General features: G+C 48.3%; 1 protein-coding gene across 2 annotated transcripts in view; it reads right to left on the reverse strand.

Annotated features, from left to right (window-relative positions):
• PIWIL1 (piwi like RNA-mediated gene silencing 1) overlaps positions 1-17,007 on the reverse strand; it is a 1,338,982-nt gene that overhangs the window by 206,163 nt on the left and 1,115,812 nt on the right. For both annotated transcript variants that reach the window (XM_069215364.1, XM_069215365.1), the window contains exon 17: positions 9,444-9,514. In XM_069215364.1, the coding sequence (XP_069071465.1) occupies positions 9,444-9,514 (71 nt within the window). The remainder of the gene's footprint in view (positions 1-9,443; positions 9,515-17,007) is intronic.

Raw genomic sequence — 17,007 nt, forward strand, 5'->3', positions numbered from 1 at the left:
ATACTTTTGGCATATTGTCACTAAAATAAAGTACCTTTATGTTTATTAACTCTGAGTATTGTGTTTTCTTAAGATATAGTACTAAGTGAGATAAGTGGTATAGTAGGAGCTTTGCATGTCTCCTAGTTCAGCCTAAGCTGCTCTGCTATACCTACCTCTATCAGCCTAAGCTGCTAGAACACCTCTAATCTACTAATAAGGGATAACAGAACCTGGCACAAGGTGTAAGTACCATAAGGTACCCACTATAAGCCAGGCCAGCCTCCTACATTCTGGCTGGCACGATCCCAGTAAGACAGTAAAACACCCTGGCATATACTCACAAACAGGCCAAAAGTGGGAGGGGAGAGGAAGGGGGGGGGGGGGGGGGGGGGGGAGGACACAAGGCTAGAAAGAGGCTACCTTCCTACAACCTTGCACTAGCAAAAGTGTACCCACATAGTTCAGGGCCATTTCTCCGGACTTTGTGAGTGTGGGGACGCCATTACACACGTGCAATACATTTTGTTCAATACCTATATGTAGCTTCAAAATGGTAACTCCGAATATGGCCATGTAACATGCCTAAGATAATGGAATTGTCCCCCCAATTCCAAATCTGGTATTGGGGAGCCAATTCCATGCATCATGGGGGCTCCACCATGGACCCCCAGCACTGCCAAAACAGCTTTCTGAGGCTTGCACTGCAGCTACAGCCACCTCACAGACAGGGTTCTGCCCTCCTGTGGTCTGGGCACCTCAGTCCCAGGAAGGCAGAACAAAGCATTTTCTCTTAGGACAGGGTGTTAAACCCACTCCCTTTGGAAATAGGTTTTACAGGCTGGGGAGGTGTAGCCTCCCCCAGCCTCTGGAAATGCTTTGAAGGGCACAGATGGTGCCCTCCTTGCATAAGCCAGTCAACACCAGCTCAGGGACCGCTAGTCCCTGCTCTGGCGCGAAACTGGACAAGGGAAAGGGGAGTGACCACTCCGCTGTCCATCACCACCCTAGGGGTGGTGCCCAGAGCTCCTCCAGTGTGTCCCAGACTTCAGTCATCTTGCTGTGCAAGGTGTGTCGGCACACTGGAGGGGTCTGAAAGGCCAGTGTCAACAGGTGATGTCAGAGACCTCTCCTGATAGGTCCTTATCTGATTTAGGGTCTCTCCTGTGGGTTCTCTTCAGATTCTACTTGCAAGTTTCCAGCAGGAATCCTCTGCAACTACTACTTCATCCTCTGACCTCGAATCAACTGCAGCCTGCTCCAGGAACTGCTGTAACAGCAACAAAGTATCCACAAGGGATACTTTTCCTCTGCAACTTCAGCTCCAGCCAGCAACAACAACAGTTTCCACGGTGCGCACGCTCTGAGGACTCCATGTCTTCACCCTGCACCAGAAGGACCAAAGAAATCTCCTGTGGGGTGACGGAGTCACTCACCTACTGAAGCAGGCACCTTCTAAGCTGAGACCGGTTTTCTTGGACTCCTCTCCTGGTGACGAGAGCGTCCTCCTTGGAACACAGAGGGTGAACCCATCGACACAGACTGACCAGAGGTCCTGCTGTCGCAATTTGGAGGAGGTAAGACCTTGCCTTCCCCCAGAAGGACAGTACCCTTGTGCACCACGTCGTCTTCACCTCCTGAGGCCTCTGTGCACTATTTCCAAAATTCATTCGTGCACTGTCTGGCCCAGGTCCCCAGCACTCTATCCTGCGATGCTGAACTCGCTGAGTTGTTCTCTGGCGGCGTGGGACCTTCCTTTGTAGTGCTGCACCAACTGCATTTTGCACCTCCTTTGTCCCCATGTCCTGGGACTCCCATGGATGCTATCTGGTGCTCTGAGGGCTCTCTGAAGTGCTGAGAGACCCCTCTTTCTTCCACACAGAGTTGAGGCCCCCAGGTCCCTCCTGGGTCGAAATAGCACCTAGTTGGCACAATTGCGACTTTGCCAGAACCAGGCTTGTTGGATGAATCCAGCACCAAAACTCTCCTGCATCCAACTTGACGACATGGGAGAACTGTTGCATCACGCAGGAACCCGCTGACATCTTACTGGGGTGCAGTTCTGCAGTGTTTGTCCAACTGGGGACTCTTCTTTTGCACCCTCTTCTGGGTTGGCAGAGGGTCCTGTCCTTCCAGGAACTTCTTTTGAGTTCTGGACTTGATCTCCTTCCTTTGCAGGTCTTCAGGTCCAGGAATCCACCATTTGTTGTTTGCAGACTTGGTTGGTTCTTGCAATAATTCCAATCACGAGGTGTAGTGTGTTCTAAAGAAACTTGCAGTACTTTACTCCTGCTTTTCTGGGCTCTAGGGTGGGGTAATTTACTTACCTTTACTGTATCTGCACACACTACACTTATCTAAGTGGTGGGGGAGGGGAGGCGATTCATGATTCGCATTCCACTTTTAGTATATGGTTGGTGTTGCCCCTAGACCTATATTCCTACATTGCATTCTATAGCATTTCCTATTGTTTGTACTGTCCTATGTCTAATTACTTACCTTATTCTGGTGTCTAGTGTATATATATATTGTGCATAATACTTACCTCCAGAAGGAGTATTGCCTCTAAGATATTTTTGGTACTGTGTCACCCAAATAAACTACCTGTATTTTTGCTAACACGGAGTATTGTCTTTACTAGTGTATGAGTACTGTGTAACTATAAGTGGTATTGGAGGAACTTTGTATGTCTCCTAGTTCAGCCTAAACTGCTCTGCTATAGCTACCTCTATCAGCCTAAGCTACTAGAACACTACTACATTTCACTATTAAGGGATAACTGGACATGATGTAAGTACCTAAAGTACCCACTACAAACCAGGCCAGACTCCTACAATGAGTCCCATCGAAGGGCATTTCCATGAGGTTGGCCTGGACATCTCCCAGAGAGCCAGATGCTCTCTTTAGGTTGGCTCAGTGTATGGTATAAACCTATAGGTGAGGCACCCTGCACCGAATCCAGGCAGCCCTTTGTGATAGTGACAGTGGTTCCAGATAACTAAAGCTCTTATGGGGTAGCTGTGGAGAGCAGTTAAGGTGTTACAGAGGGTGTCAAGCAATTGCACATACCACACAAGTCAGTCAGTAATATTCACAAAAGAACAAACCAAAACACATGGACAAAACTAACTTTGGTATATCGCTTAACTGGCTATATATACACACAGCAATATACTTAGAAACAGGTAAGTAAAAGCATAAAATAATATGGGCCCCTATTGGAGGGTGGTGGGGGTGTATATATAAAATAAAAAAAGTAAGCAAATTGCACAACTAACAAAGACTGACACCCAAGGATCTTCATGACTGGGGAAGTACTAAAACACCAAAGGCAGGTAGCTAGGATTCGTCAGGTGCATGGGTCAAGTGTCCATAGGATAACATGGGAAAGTCACTCTTAAGAGATTTCATGTTTGAGAACCCCTCTCCGAAGGAAAGCCTGTTGGGACAAGGAAGGTTCGAGAGTGCTCCCACCCGTGGGTACCCAGGGAAGTGGAGTACGTACAACAGGAAGCCCAGATGCATAAGGGTGAAGTCGTGTCGGAACTGTCTGTTGAAGTCAATAAAGACCACGGTTGTTCAGCTGCTGTTGTGACCAGTGGACAAAGCCAGGTGAACCCAGGAGTGGCTTCTGGACGAAGAGGAACTAGGGAAAGAGGGGACAAAGTCCAGACAACTCGGGGATGCCCATGGGGTGTAGGAGGGCAATACCCACCCTTCTTGAAGATGTTTTTCTGATGAACGGTTGTCGTGGAGGGGCAGCTCTGGTGTCCAGGCGATGCAGGAGGCTCCCAGGAGCCGTCCACAAGCTGTCCCATGCCAGTCGTCGAACTGCAGAGGGATCAGTGGTCAGCAGTACACAAACAAGCCTTGGCAAATGCAGTGCAGAAGAGTTGCAAATTATTGCAGGATTGGGGACCAGCAAGGTCCAAGGGGCTCAACCTTTATAGGCAAATCAGGGACAGCCCTCAGCAAACAGGAGACCCAACAGGAATCGTTGGAGACCTGAGGATGTACCTCTGGCAGCAGTCGCAGGGAGGCCTCAGAAGCACAAAGACGATGGATGCCCGTGTAGCAGAGCTTGCAGGGAGGATGTTGTTCTTGGAGCTGTGGAATGCTGGAAACAGGGCCTTCTTGGAGCTAGGTCTTCAGACTGACAGACGCGGTGCACAGGGGCTCTATCACAGGAGCTCTAACGAGGGACCACAGACTTCCCAGTTGCAAGGAAGACAGGTCAGACCCCTGGAGAGCCACAGAACCACCAACTATGTAGAGCAGGATCCTCTAAGGAGACGCCTCTTTCTGACATAGTTAGCCCCCCACCTTTTGCCTGATGTAGCATAAAAATTGTAGTGCCCATTGCCCCTACTAATCAGGTTCTCGGGGCCAGAGCTCTATCCCTAAAACTGTTGAGATGACCCGGCACAATTGGGAAATCCCTTCAGCTACCACTACAAGTTCCTAGTAAAGGGTACTTTGGTACTAAGGGCATAGGGTACTAAAGGTAGGCCCCTTAAGGGCAGCAGCTCTGATTGTGCCACCCTCTAGGGCCATACATTCCAGAACTGTTATTGAAGACCGAGTGCACGGACACAAACATAAAAAGCAAACTCAACATGGCACACGGCCTGTGTGCCCTGCTATCTACACACTGCATACAATATGGGTAAGCCACCCCTCAGGGTGCACCATACTGTACGGGAGGGCATAGTTGCATGAGCAATATGCCCCCACTGTGTCCTTGCCAATTCTGGGATTTAGTGAGGGAACAGAGCAGTCATTTTATGTACACTTACTGGACATCGGTCAAACATGAGTTCCCCAGCTACTTGGTGGCCACTCTGCATCCTGGGTTGTTTGGTATCAAACAAATCAGAATGAAAAATCCAAGCTGGTACCAGTATTGGATTTATCCCTAAATGTACCCAGGGGTCACAGAGGTGCCACCTGCAAAAGCTAACCTAACCAGCATGGTTGCTGACTGGTTCCATCCAGCATGTCACCTGCCCGACAGCCAAAATACAAAGCTTGGGGGAGAGCCCTGTCTCTCTGGTTTGTAAGACAATGCCCTTCCTGGGTGGAGGAGCTAACACCCCCTCACTCAGGAATGTGCAATCCCCTGGCGGTGAGCTTCAAAGGGCTACTACACTTGAAACGTGAGCCCTCAGGCCTGCTGGTAGATGGCTTCCTCCTTTGCCAACCACCACCTTTGGTGGAAGCAAAGGTGGGAAACCACACTAAGGAGGGGGGAGTCACCCTGAGCATGTGCCACCCCCTAGGGGATTGCAGATACAGTGGACCTTCCATTTCATTTTCCTCCATGTTGGATGGCAGGAAAATAGCCAATGAGGTTTAGGGTAGTCATCCTTCTCACAGGAAGTGGTCACTGTGGTGGGTGAAGCCACCCAAGAGTTATTGTCCCACTGGACTCTACCAGGTTCCCTCTAAAACACCCACTAAAAGTAGCATTTAGTGGGCTCCCTCGACCAAGAAATCAGAAAGAAAACGAAGAAAAGAAGACCGCCTTAAAAGGGGTTTGGTCACCTGGAAAGTGACTGTCAGGCAGGGGCTGTGACGTCACCTGCCTGACCTGGCCTCTCAGACGCTCGAAGGGGCCTCTGCACATCTTGGATTCAAGAAGGCCGAACCAAGGGGCTACCTAGAGGAGCTCTAGGCACCACTCCTGGGGTGGTAATTGACAGGGGAGTAGTCATTCCCCCTTTCTTTGTCCAGATTTGCGTCAGTAGACAGGTAAAATGGCTTTACTGCACTTACAAAGTCCAGTGCAATGGAGCGGGAGTTCGTAGGGGCACCTTTGCTCACACACACAGGTACCTGCAGCCTGCCCCCTGGGCTAGGAGAGCCTACAATAGGGGAGACTTGCAGTGACCTGTAGTGAAACGGTGCATGCACCTTTTCATGCATGCTGTAATGGCAGGACTGCAGACACATTTTGGATGGGCTCCCATGGGTGGCACAGAACATGCTCCAGCCCATGGGGAACACCTAGTGCCCCAATGCCCTGGATACCCAAGTAAGATATACTAGGGACATATATAGGGGCACCAGTATGCCAATTGTGGGGTGTGCACATCCTAGGCAATCAAATTTAGAGGGACAGAGCACAGTCACTAGAGGGTGCTTGTGTAGGAAAGTACCATCTTGCCTGGCATGTTACCCCCATTTTTACTTGTGGGTCAGTTTATTTTTACTGTCTCACTGGGATCCCGCTAGCCAGGACCCCAGTGCTCATAGTTTGTAGCCTATGTGTTCCTTGTGTGGTGCCTGACTCTGTCACTGAGGCTCTGCTAACCAGAACCTCAGTGTTTATGCTCTCTCTGCTTTTAAAATTGTCCAAAGACAGGCTTCTGCCCTCCTGGGGTTTGGGCAGCCCGAGCAGCTGCAGTTCACACAGTGCACAGGATTACTGTCTGGTGTGGGGAGCCAAGGACTTACCTCCACCAAATTTGGACAGGAGGGCCACTGGACTGTTGGGGACACTTGGATCCAGCACCTGTGTTCCAGGGACCATGCTTGTCAAGATGAGAGGGGACCCAGATGACCGGTGATGCAGAAATTTGGTGTCTGCGTTGGCAGGAGGAAGATTCCGTCGACCCACGGGAGATTTCATCTTGGCTTCCAGTGCAGGGTGAAGGCAGACAGCCCTCCGAGAAAGCACCACCAGGAAACCGGCAGGATCAGGCGCTACAATGTTGCTGGTAGTCTTCTTGCTACTTTGTTGTGGTTTTGCAGGCGTCCTGGAGCAGTCAGCGGTCGATCCTTGGCAGAAGTCGAAGAGAAGTGCAGAGAAACTATGGTGAGCTCTTGCATTCCTTATCTGAAGAGAAACCCACAGGAGAGACCCTAAATAGCCCTCAGAGGAGGATTGGCTACAGAGAGAGGTAAGCACCTATCAGGAGGGGTCTCCGACGTCACCTGCTGGCACTGGCCACTCAGAGGCCTCCATTGTGCCCTCACACCTCTGCATTCAAGATGGCAGAGGTCTGGGACACACTGGAGGAGCTCTGGGGGCACCTCCCCTGGGGAGGTGCTGGTCAAGGGAGTAGTCACTCCCCTTTCCTTTATCCAGTTTCGCGCCAGGGCAGGGCTGGGGGGGGGAATCCCTGAACCGGTGTAGACTGGTTTATGCAAGGAGGGCACCATCTGTGCCCTTCAAAGCATTTCCAGAGGCCAGGAGAAGCTACTCCTCTCAGGCCCTTAACACCTATTTCCAAAGGGAGAGGGTGTAACACCCTCTCAGAGGAAATCCTTTGTTTTGCCATCCTTGGACTGGGCTGCCCAGATCCCAGGGGGTAGAAACCGGTCTGAGGTTTGGCAGCAGCAGTAGCTGCAAAGGAAACCCCAGACAGTTAGTTTGGCAGTACCCGGGGACAATGCCGGAGCCCCGGGTATTCATGGAATCGGCACCCCAATACCAGAATGGTATTGGGGTGACAATTCTATGATCCTAGACATGTAACATGGCCATGATCGGAGTTACCATTGAGAAGCTACACATGGGTATTGACCTATATGTAGTTCACAAGTGTAATGGTGTCCCTGCACTCACAAAGTCCTGGGACTTTGTCCTAAACAATGTGAGGGCAACTTGGCTAGTGCCAGGGTGCCCTCACACTAAGTAACTTTGCACCTAACCTTCACTAAGTGAGGGTTAGACATATAGGTGACTTATAAGTTACTTAAGTGCAGTGTAAAATGGCTGTAAAATAACGTGGACGTTATTTCACTCAGGCTGCAAGGGCAGGCCTGTGTAAGAATTGTCTGAGCTCCCTATGGGTGGCAAAAGAAATGCTGCAGCCCATAGGGATCTCCTGGAACCCCAATACCCTAGGTATCATACACTAGGGAATTATAAGGGTGTTCCAGTGTGCCAATCAGAATTGGTGAAAATAGTCACTAGCCTGCAGTGACAATTTTAAAAGCAGAGAGAGCATAAGCACTGAGGTTCTGGTTAGCAGAGCCTCAGTGACAGAATTAGGCACCACACAAGGAACACATAGGCCACAAACTATGAGCACTGGGGTCCTGGCTAACAGGATCTCAGTGAGACAGTAAAAACACCCTGACATATACTCACAAACAGGCCAAAAGTGGGGGTAACAAGGCTAGAAAGAGGCTACCTTTATAACACGACCTCCTGGTCCTTCCTGGGGCCGGGCAGCACCCATTTTCTTCAACTGCGACCTTTGCAGCTAGCAAGGCTTGATGCAGTCTTTCTGCATAGAAACAACTCTGCATCCTCCAGCACGCTGTGGGACATCTTCTGTGCAAAGGAGAAGTTCCTGGCATCTTCAGTTGTTGCAGAATCTTTCACTTCTTCCACCCTTAGGAAGCCATTTTGCACCTTTATCCGGGGTTTAGTGGGCACCTGCCATCCCCCCGGCCCCCCCCCCCACCCCCGGACACTTTCGTGACTCTTGGACTTGGTCCCCTTCCTTTGCAGGTCCTCAGGTCCAGGAATCCGTCTTCAGTGCTTTGCAGTCATTTGCAGAATCCCGTATCTCAACTTTACTGTCTTTCTGGGGTTAGTAGGCTAACTTTACTCCTACTTTTCAGGGTCTTGGGGTGGGGTATCTTGGACACACTTAGTGTTTTCTTACACTCCCAGTGACCCTCTACACACTACACTAGGCCTGGGCTCCATTCGTGGTTCACATTCTACTTTCCTAGTATATGGTTTGTGTTGCCCCTAGGCCTATTGCACCCTATTGTATTCTAGTGTTTGCACTGCTTTTCTAACAGTTTACTTACCTGATTTTGGTTTGTGTGTATATTTTGTGTATTTTACTTACCTCCTAAGGGAGTACATCCTCAGATATTTTTGGCACATTGTCACAAAAATAAAGTATCTTTATTTTAGTAACCCTGAGTATTGTGATTCTTATGATATAGTACTATATGATATAAGTGGTACAGTAGGAGCTTTGCAAATCTCCTAGTTGAACCTAAGCTGCTATGCTATAGCTACCTCTATCAGCCTAAGCTGCTATAACACTACTAATCTACTAATAAGGGATAACTGGACCTGGCACAAGGTTTAAGTACCATCAGGTACCCACTATAAGCCAGGCCAGCTTCCTACAGCTTGTTAGCAGGATCCCAGTGAAAACAGTCAAAGCATAATGACAGCAGGAAAAAAAATGGGGATAACCATGCCAAAAATAGGGTACTTTACTACAACTGTGAAGTTGCATCCGGCGCTAACGATGCTGCAGAACTGAACAAACCCACTGGACTGCAAGCAGGGGTGTACTCCTCATGCAAAAATCTTCCAGGTCTAGTCTCCAGCCTGGGAAATTCAAAGGTAAGGAATCTGCAGCTAGAAGTCTCTAGCAGATATTATAAATTTCATTAACAAATGTGGTGCATTACGGTCAACCTATTAGCAAACACACAGCTGGTTTTAAAGAAACAAAATCTGAAAAACGTGTTCAAGTGCTTACCTTGCAAGCAAACTTTTAATCCGTCAACAATCTCTTGTCCACGATCTTGCAAAACACAACGGGAAAACCATCTGCTTCGACAAAAGACAGATATAGGTATGGTCAAGGAAAATCTAGTCTGTGATTTGAACAGAAATTTTCAACTTTAAATTAATGAATATAGATACATACATTTTCATTCTTTTTCAGAATATAAAATAATAGTGGAGCATGACATTTCCCACCACAAAGAAGACAAAGTACTCAACATTCGGTGTTGAGCTGGAGAGGGTACTATTTGCAGAACTAGATCATTCTTGGGAGACTACTGTAAGCACCTGTAAGAAGCGGAGTTCTGGTTGAAGGTCCCGCCCACTTTTTGCCAGGTTGTTGATGCAACTTTGACTGAAGTGCACTGGGTTCCTGCTAACCAAGTACCAAGTGCCAGTGTTCCTTCCCCCAAAACAAGCCACTGGTGACTGGATCCCCAAGTGGCCACGCCCTCTAGCACCTCCATAAGTTCATAGTAAATGTTCCCCTGGTACCTAGGGGATGGGTACTGAAAAGGGGCCCTAACAGCTGCAGTACAACTTGTACCACTATAAGGGACCCAGCACCAAACACAAGCAGACTGCCATTGCAGGCTGAATGACAAGGTCCTCACAAAATTGAAAACACAACACGGCACACACCCCGTGTGCCATGTCCCCAAACACTGCATCCAATACATGCAAGTCACCCCTATAGTAGGCCTTATAACCCTAAGGCAGGGTGTATCATATCACATAACTGGTCATATAAGAGCAGACATGACCCTGCTAACTTTGACAATTCTTAGACATAGTAAGTAAACAGAGAAGACATTTTTAATACATATGCTGGACACTGGTCACTACACGTTCCCCAGCTACATAATGGCTTCACTGAAACTAGGGATGTTTGGTATCAAACATCTTGTATTAATAAATCCTCACTGATTCCAATGATGAATGAACAAGTTACTCATCATCGGTAACGTCTTATGTAGTAGAGACATTCTATTTGCAGATTCCTTACCTTTTAAACTTCCCCCAGGCATCAGTTGGGATCCAGAGACTTTTCTCGAGCAATAACCCTGCGTGCCGTCAGGTGGTGTCATTTGGTTCCGCGTCCGTTGACTTCATGTGTGCCTGATATGGCATTGCGGGACCTATATAAGTGCCACTCAGGCATGCTGACGTCACTTAGTTTTCACGATTTTCCACACCAGAACTGTGGAGCCATAAAGAACACTGACCACTTGTGCATCAGAACCAGGGCCCTGAAAGGGAAGACCCTGTCCCCAGAAATCAGTTAGCAAAGCGGAAAGGATGGGTGGGACAGAACAGAATCTGCAACTAGAATATGAATCTACCAGATGAGGAGTCACTGAAAGTAACTAACTTGTTAATCTGATAGAGACATCTAGTTACAGATTCCTTACCTTCTAAATGGTTACCCAAGCAATACCATTCCCGGAGGATTTGAGAACCAAGATCATATTAGGAAGTCCTGTAGGACCTAACAGGCAAAGTAGTTGTCCGGTCGGACCTGACCACTGTGATAGTACTGTCTGGGGAACATAAGCAAGGATGTCCACGCTGCTCCCTGACAGATGACCAGGGTTATAACTCCACGTGATAACGCAGCGGATGGAGCGGTCGCTCTGGTACAGTGAGCATGAAAGCTCTTAGGTTGCTTTTTTAGCCAATGCAGAGTGTAGGAAGCTGGCTCTTTATATACTATACCAAAATGAGGAACAGTGTGCAGAGAGTCCAGGAGTTCCCCAAAAGCTTAACAGACGCTAAAGCAGATAATACTAATGCTTTCTTTTTTGGTAGGGTGGTCAAGCAGTCAGGCTTATCAGAGGGTAGTGCAAAGTATTTGTGGGAAATGCACAGTCAAGAAATGAGGCACAATACTCAATGAATGAGGCACAATACTCAATGAATGAGGCACAATACTCAATGAATGAGGCACAATACTCAATGAATGAGGCACAATACTCAATGACTAACCCCAGGCCAATCTTTTTATATAGATAAAATATATTTTGTTACTTTATTACTAGAAACAAAAGGTCTTTGATGCTGGTAAGTACAGTTTTAAGTAGGTATCAAGCATATGTATCAAATGTACTTTGTTTAGGTTTTGCAGATAAAGCAGTTTTGAAGCAATAACACTTCAATTTTAAAAGTTGACTGCAATTTCGCATAGGAACCACAGCAGTCCTCAGGGAGGGAAAGTATTAACACATTTATCAGGCAAGTACATGACTTGCGATCCCATTCTTCGGGAGTATGGATGTCAACAGGTCAAAGTTCTAGTCGACCACTAACACAGCACCAGCAACACAGGGCCGGTCGGATGCAGAGGTTACAGTTGGTGTTGGGTTTTCAGTGGAATCCTATCAGGACTGGGGGCGCTCGGAAAAAACAGATTGCAGGTAAGAACCTGCGGTTTCAAGACATAGGCCTGTAGGGAGGGGGTTTAGGTCAGCACTGAGGGGGGCCACCGGTCAACACCAAATACACATCCTCAGCAACACAGGGACAGCCGGGTGCAAACAGCATCGGGCACCCAATGCTTTAAAATGAGGGAACCCCCGAGGTCCTCTGGATTCAGGGTGCAGACGCCGTTGTGTTGTTCAGGAGGGGTCAATCCAGGGTGGACTTGAGGTCTGAATCGGTCTGTGGGCATCTGTTGCACAGTGGGTAGGGCTTGCAGATCTGGGGTGGTTCTGGAGTCCTTTTGGAAGAATAGTCTGGACAGGGCCGCTGGCCTTGGGAGTTCTAGGTCCTCTGTTGGGCAGGAAGGCCACTGGAGATTTGTAAAGGTCGCTGGTCCTACAGGATGCATTGCCTTTTTGTAGCAGGAGACTTGAAGCTGCAGACAGGTCGGTAATGCTGGGGCCAAGTCAGTTATTGTCTGGAGACTAAAACGCTGGGGTTGGCTTTGCAGTCCTCCTCCTTTCTTGAGGTGGATAGGAATCTGGTGAGCTAGATTTAGGAGCATGTAGGAAAGTACCCTCTTGCCTGGCACGCTACCCCATTTTTACTTGTATGTCAGTTTGTTTTTGCCTGTCTCACTGGGATCCTGCTAGCCAGGACCCCAGTGCTCTTAGTTTGTGGCCTGAATGTGTGTCCCTGTGTAGTGACTAACTGGGTCACTGAGGATCTGCTAATCAGCACTCCAGTGCTTATGCTCTCTCTGCCTTTAAAATTGTCACTATAGGCTAGTGACCATTTTCACCAATTCTAATTGGCACACTGGAACACCTTTATAATTCCCTACTATATTGTACCTAGGTACCCAGGGGGGATTGGGGTTCCAGGACATCCCTATGGGCTGCAGCATTTCTTTTGCCACCCATAGGGAGCTCAGACAATTCTTACACAGGACTGCCACTGCAGCCTGAGTGAAATAACGTCCACGTTATTTCACATACATTTTACTATGAACTTAAATAACTTATAAGTCACATATATGTCTAACCCTCACTTGGTGAAGGTTAGGTGCAAATTTACTAAGTGTGAAGGCACCCTGGCACTAGCCAAGGTGCGCCAACATAGTTCAGGGCAATTTCCCCGGACTTTGCGAGTGCGGGGACACCATTACATGCATGCACTACATATAGGTAAATACCTATATGAAGCTTCACAATGGTAACTCCAAATATGGCCATTTAATGTGTAAGATCATGGAATTGTCCCCCCATGCCAAATCTGGTATTGGGGTGCCAATCCCATGCATCCCCTGGGGCTCCAGCATGGACCCCGGGTAATGCCAAACCAGCTCTCTGGGGTTCTCACTGCAGCTATCGCTGCTGCCAACCCACAGACAGGCTTCTGCCCCCCTGGGGTGTGGGCAGCCCAGTCCCAGGAAGGCAGAACAAAGGATTACCTCTGAGAGAGGGTGTTTGCAGGAAAGTACCATCTTGTCTGTCATGTTACCCCAATTTTTACTGTATGTATGTTTGATTTTGCCTATGTGTCACTGGGATCCTGCTAGTCAGGACCCCACTGCTCATAAAGTATGCCCTGTATGTGTTCCGTGTGGTGCCTAACTGTATCACTGAGGCTCAGCTAACCAGAACCTCAGTGTTTATGCTCTCTCTGCTTTTAAAAATGTCACTGCAAGCTAGTGTCTAATTTTACCAATTCTGATTGGCACACTGGAACACCCTTATAATTCCCTAGTATATGGTACCTAGGTACCCAGGGTATTGGGGTTCCAGGAGATCCCTATGGGCTGCAGCATTTCTTTTGCCACCCATAAGGAGCTCAGACAATTCTTACACAGGACTGCCACTGCAGCCTGAGTGAAATAACGTCCACGTTATCTCACAGCCGTTTTACACTGCCCTTAAGTAACTTATAAGTCACCTATATGTCTAACCCTCACTTAGTGAAGGTTATGTGCAAAGTTACTTAGTGTGAGGGCACCCTGGCACTAGCCAAGGTACCCCCACATTGTTCAGGGCAATTTTCCCGGACTTTGAGAGTGCGGGGACACCATTACACGCATGCCCCTATATGTAGTGTCACAATGGTAACTCCGAACATGGCCATGTAACATGTCTAAGATCATGGAATTGTACCCCAATACCATTCTGGTATTGGGGGGACAATTCCATGCATCCCCGGGTCTCCAGCATAGAGCCCGGGTACTGCCAAACTAGCTCTCTGAGGTTTTCTCCGCAGCTACCGCTGCTGCCAACCCTCAGACAGGTTTTTGTTTTATTTAGGGTCTCTCCTGTGGGTATCTCACAAGATATCCAATGCAAGAGCTCACCAGAGTTCCTCTGCACTTCCCTCTTCGACTTCTGCCAAGGATCGACCGCCGACTACTCCAGGACGCCTGCAAAACCGCAACAAAGTATAGCAAGAAGACTACCAGCAACATTGTAGCGCCTCATCCTGCCGGCTTTCTCGACTGTTCCCTGGTGGTGCATGCTCTGAGGGCTGTCTGCCTTCACCCTGCACTGGAAGCCAAGAAGAAATCTCCTGTGGGTCAACGGAATCTTCCACCCCGGCAACGCAGGCACCAAACTTCTGCTTCACCAGTCCTCTGGGTCCCCTCTCATCTTGATGAGCATGGTCCCTGGAACACAGGAGCTGGATCCAAGTGTCCGCGACAGTCCAGTGGCCCTTCTGTCCAAATTTGGTGGAGGTAAGTCCTTGCTTCCCCCACACCAGACAGTAATCCTGTGTACTGCAGCTGCTCGAGCTTCTGTGCACTTTTGCAAGACTTCCTTTGTGCACAGCCTAGCCCAGGTCCCCAGCACTCCGTCCTGCATTGCCCAACTTGCTGAGTTGGACTCTGACACTGTGGGACCCGCTTTTGTTGTTCTGAGTCGACCGTCGTCCTCAGATCATCTGAACACCTGTTCAGGTGCTTCTGCGGGTGCTGCCTGCTTCTGCATGGGCTCTCTGTGTTGCTGAGCGCTCCTTCTGTCTCCTCCTCCAAGGGGCGACCTCCTGGTCCTTCCTGGGCCCTGGCAGCACCCAAAATCCTCAACCGCAACTCTTGGAGCTAGCAAGGCATTCTTTCTGCGTGGAAACAACCCTGCATCCTCCAGCACGCCGTGTGACATCTTCTGACCAAAGGAGAAGTTCCTGGCACCCTCCGCTGTTGCAGAATCTTTGGTTTCTTCCACCCGGAGGCAGCCATTTTGCACCTTCATCCGGCGTTTAGTGGGCTTCTGCCACCCCCCCCCACCCACGACACTTGCGTGACTCTTGGACTTGGTCCCCTTCCTTTGCAGGTCCTCAGGTCCAGGAATCCGTCTTCAGTGCTTTGCAGTCTGTTGTGGTCTTTGCAGAATCTCCTATCACGATTTTAGTGTGTTTCTGGGGAAGTAGGGTCCCCTTACTCCTACTTTTCAGGGTCTTGGGGTGGGGTATCATGGACACCCTTAGTGTTTTCTTACACTCCCAGCGACCTTCTACACACTACACTAGGCCTGGGGTCCCTAAGTAGTTCGCATTCCACTTTCTTAGTAAATGTTTTCTGTTGCCCCTAGGCCTATTGCATCCTATTGTACTCTACAGTGTTTACACTACTTTTTCTAACTGTTTACTTACCTGATTTTGGTTTGTGTGTATATTTTGTGTATTTTACTTACCTCCTAAGGGAGTATATCCTCTGAGATACATTTGGCACATTGTCACTAAAATAAAGTACCTTTATTTTTAGTAACAGAGTATTGTGCTTTTTTATGATATAGTGCTATATGATAAGTGGTACAGTAGGAGCTTTGCATGTCTCTTAGTTCAGCCTAAGCTGCTCTGCTATAGCTACCGCTATCAGCCTAAGCTGCTAGAACACTATTAATCTACTGATAAGGGATAACTGGACCTGGCACAAGGTGTAAGTACCATCAGGTACCCACTATAAGCAAGGACAGCCTCCTACAGGGTATTACAAGGGTCAGGGGACAGTAGCCAATGGCTACACCCTTCCTGTGCCCACTGTCCATGGGGAGGGGGGCACATTTCTATCCCTATTGGTCCCTTTCTTCCAAAACAAGGAGGGGCACTTCAGCTCTGGACACCTTAGGGGTGATCTTAGCTGCAGTGGTCACCCCTTGTTGTACCTTATTTTCCTGCCAGAAGAATGGCTGGGGAGTAGGGGGTATCTCCACTAGCAGGAGGACCGTGGGACACTGTAATAGGAGGCCTGAGCCTTTGAGGCTCACCACCAAGTGTTGCGGTTCCTGCAAAAAGGGGGAGGGCGGGTGGGGGTTTTGGTGGGGAAAAGGAGGAGGGAAGGTGTAAAACACCTTCACCCAGTGCAGGCTTTGTTTCTTGCCACAGAGAGCACAAAGGCTATCACCCCATGGGGTCAGAAACGTGTCTGTTAGTGGCAGGCTGGCACAGACTGGTCAGCTCTAAACTAGAGGGTTGGGTAAAATATAGGGGACATCTCTAAGATGCCCTTTGTGTGCATTTTCCAATACATCCAACACTGGCATCAGTGTGGCTTTATTGTGCTGAGAGGTTGGATACCAAACTTCGAAAGTCTTTAGTGAGGCCATCATGGAGCTGTGGAGTTAGTAATGAAACTCCCAGCCCATGTACTTAAAACGGCCACACTGCACTTAAAATGGTTGTCCGAATTTGGACCTGTATATACTACCTCAAAGTGAGAGATAGTGTGCAGAGAGTCCAAGGGTTCCCCTTAAAGGTTGACAGAGGCAAAAATAGATAATACTAATGCTCTATTTGTGGTAGTGCGGTCATGCAGTAGGCTTATCAGAGGGTAGTGTTAAGCATGTGTTGTACAAACAGACAATAAATGGGAACACACACTCAAACACTTAACTCCAGGCCAATAGGTTTTTATATAGAAAAATATTATTTTCTTAATTTATTTTAGAACCACAAGATTCCGAAATCAAGTAAAAACATAAATTGTAAGGTACTTGGCATAGGTAAATATAGAACTTTGAATGAAAACAGTAAGGTACACAGTTTTGGCAAAAATGGCAATAAGCTATTTTAAAAATGGACACAGTGCAAGAATCAACAGTTCCTTGGGAAAGTACGTACAAGTTAGTTTAGCA

The sequence above is a fragment of the Pleurodeles waltl genome, chromosome 11, assembly GCF_031143425.1.
Source record: "Pleurodeles waltl isolate 20211129_DDA chromosome 11, aPleWal1.hap1.20221129, whole genome shotgun sequence".
Taxonomy (NCBI): Eukaryota; Metazoa; Chordata; class Amphibia; order Caudata; family Salamandridae; genus Pleurodeles; species Pleurodeles waltl.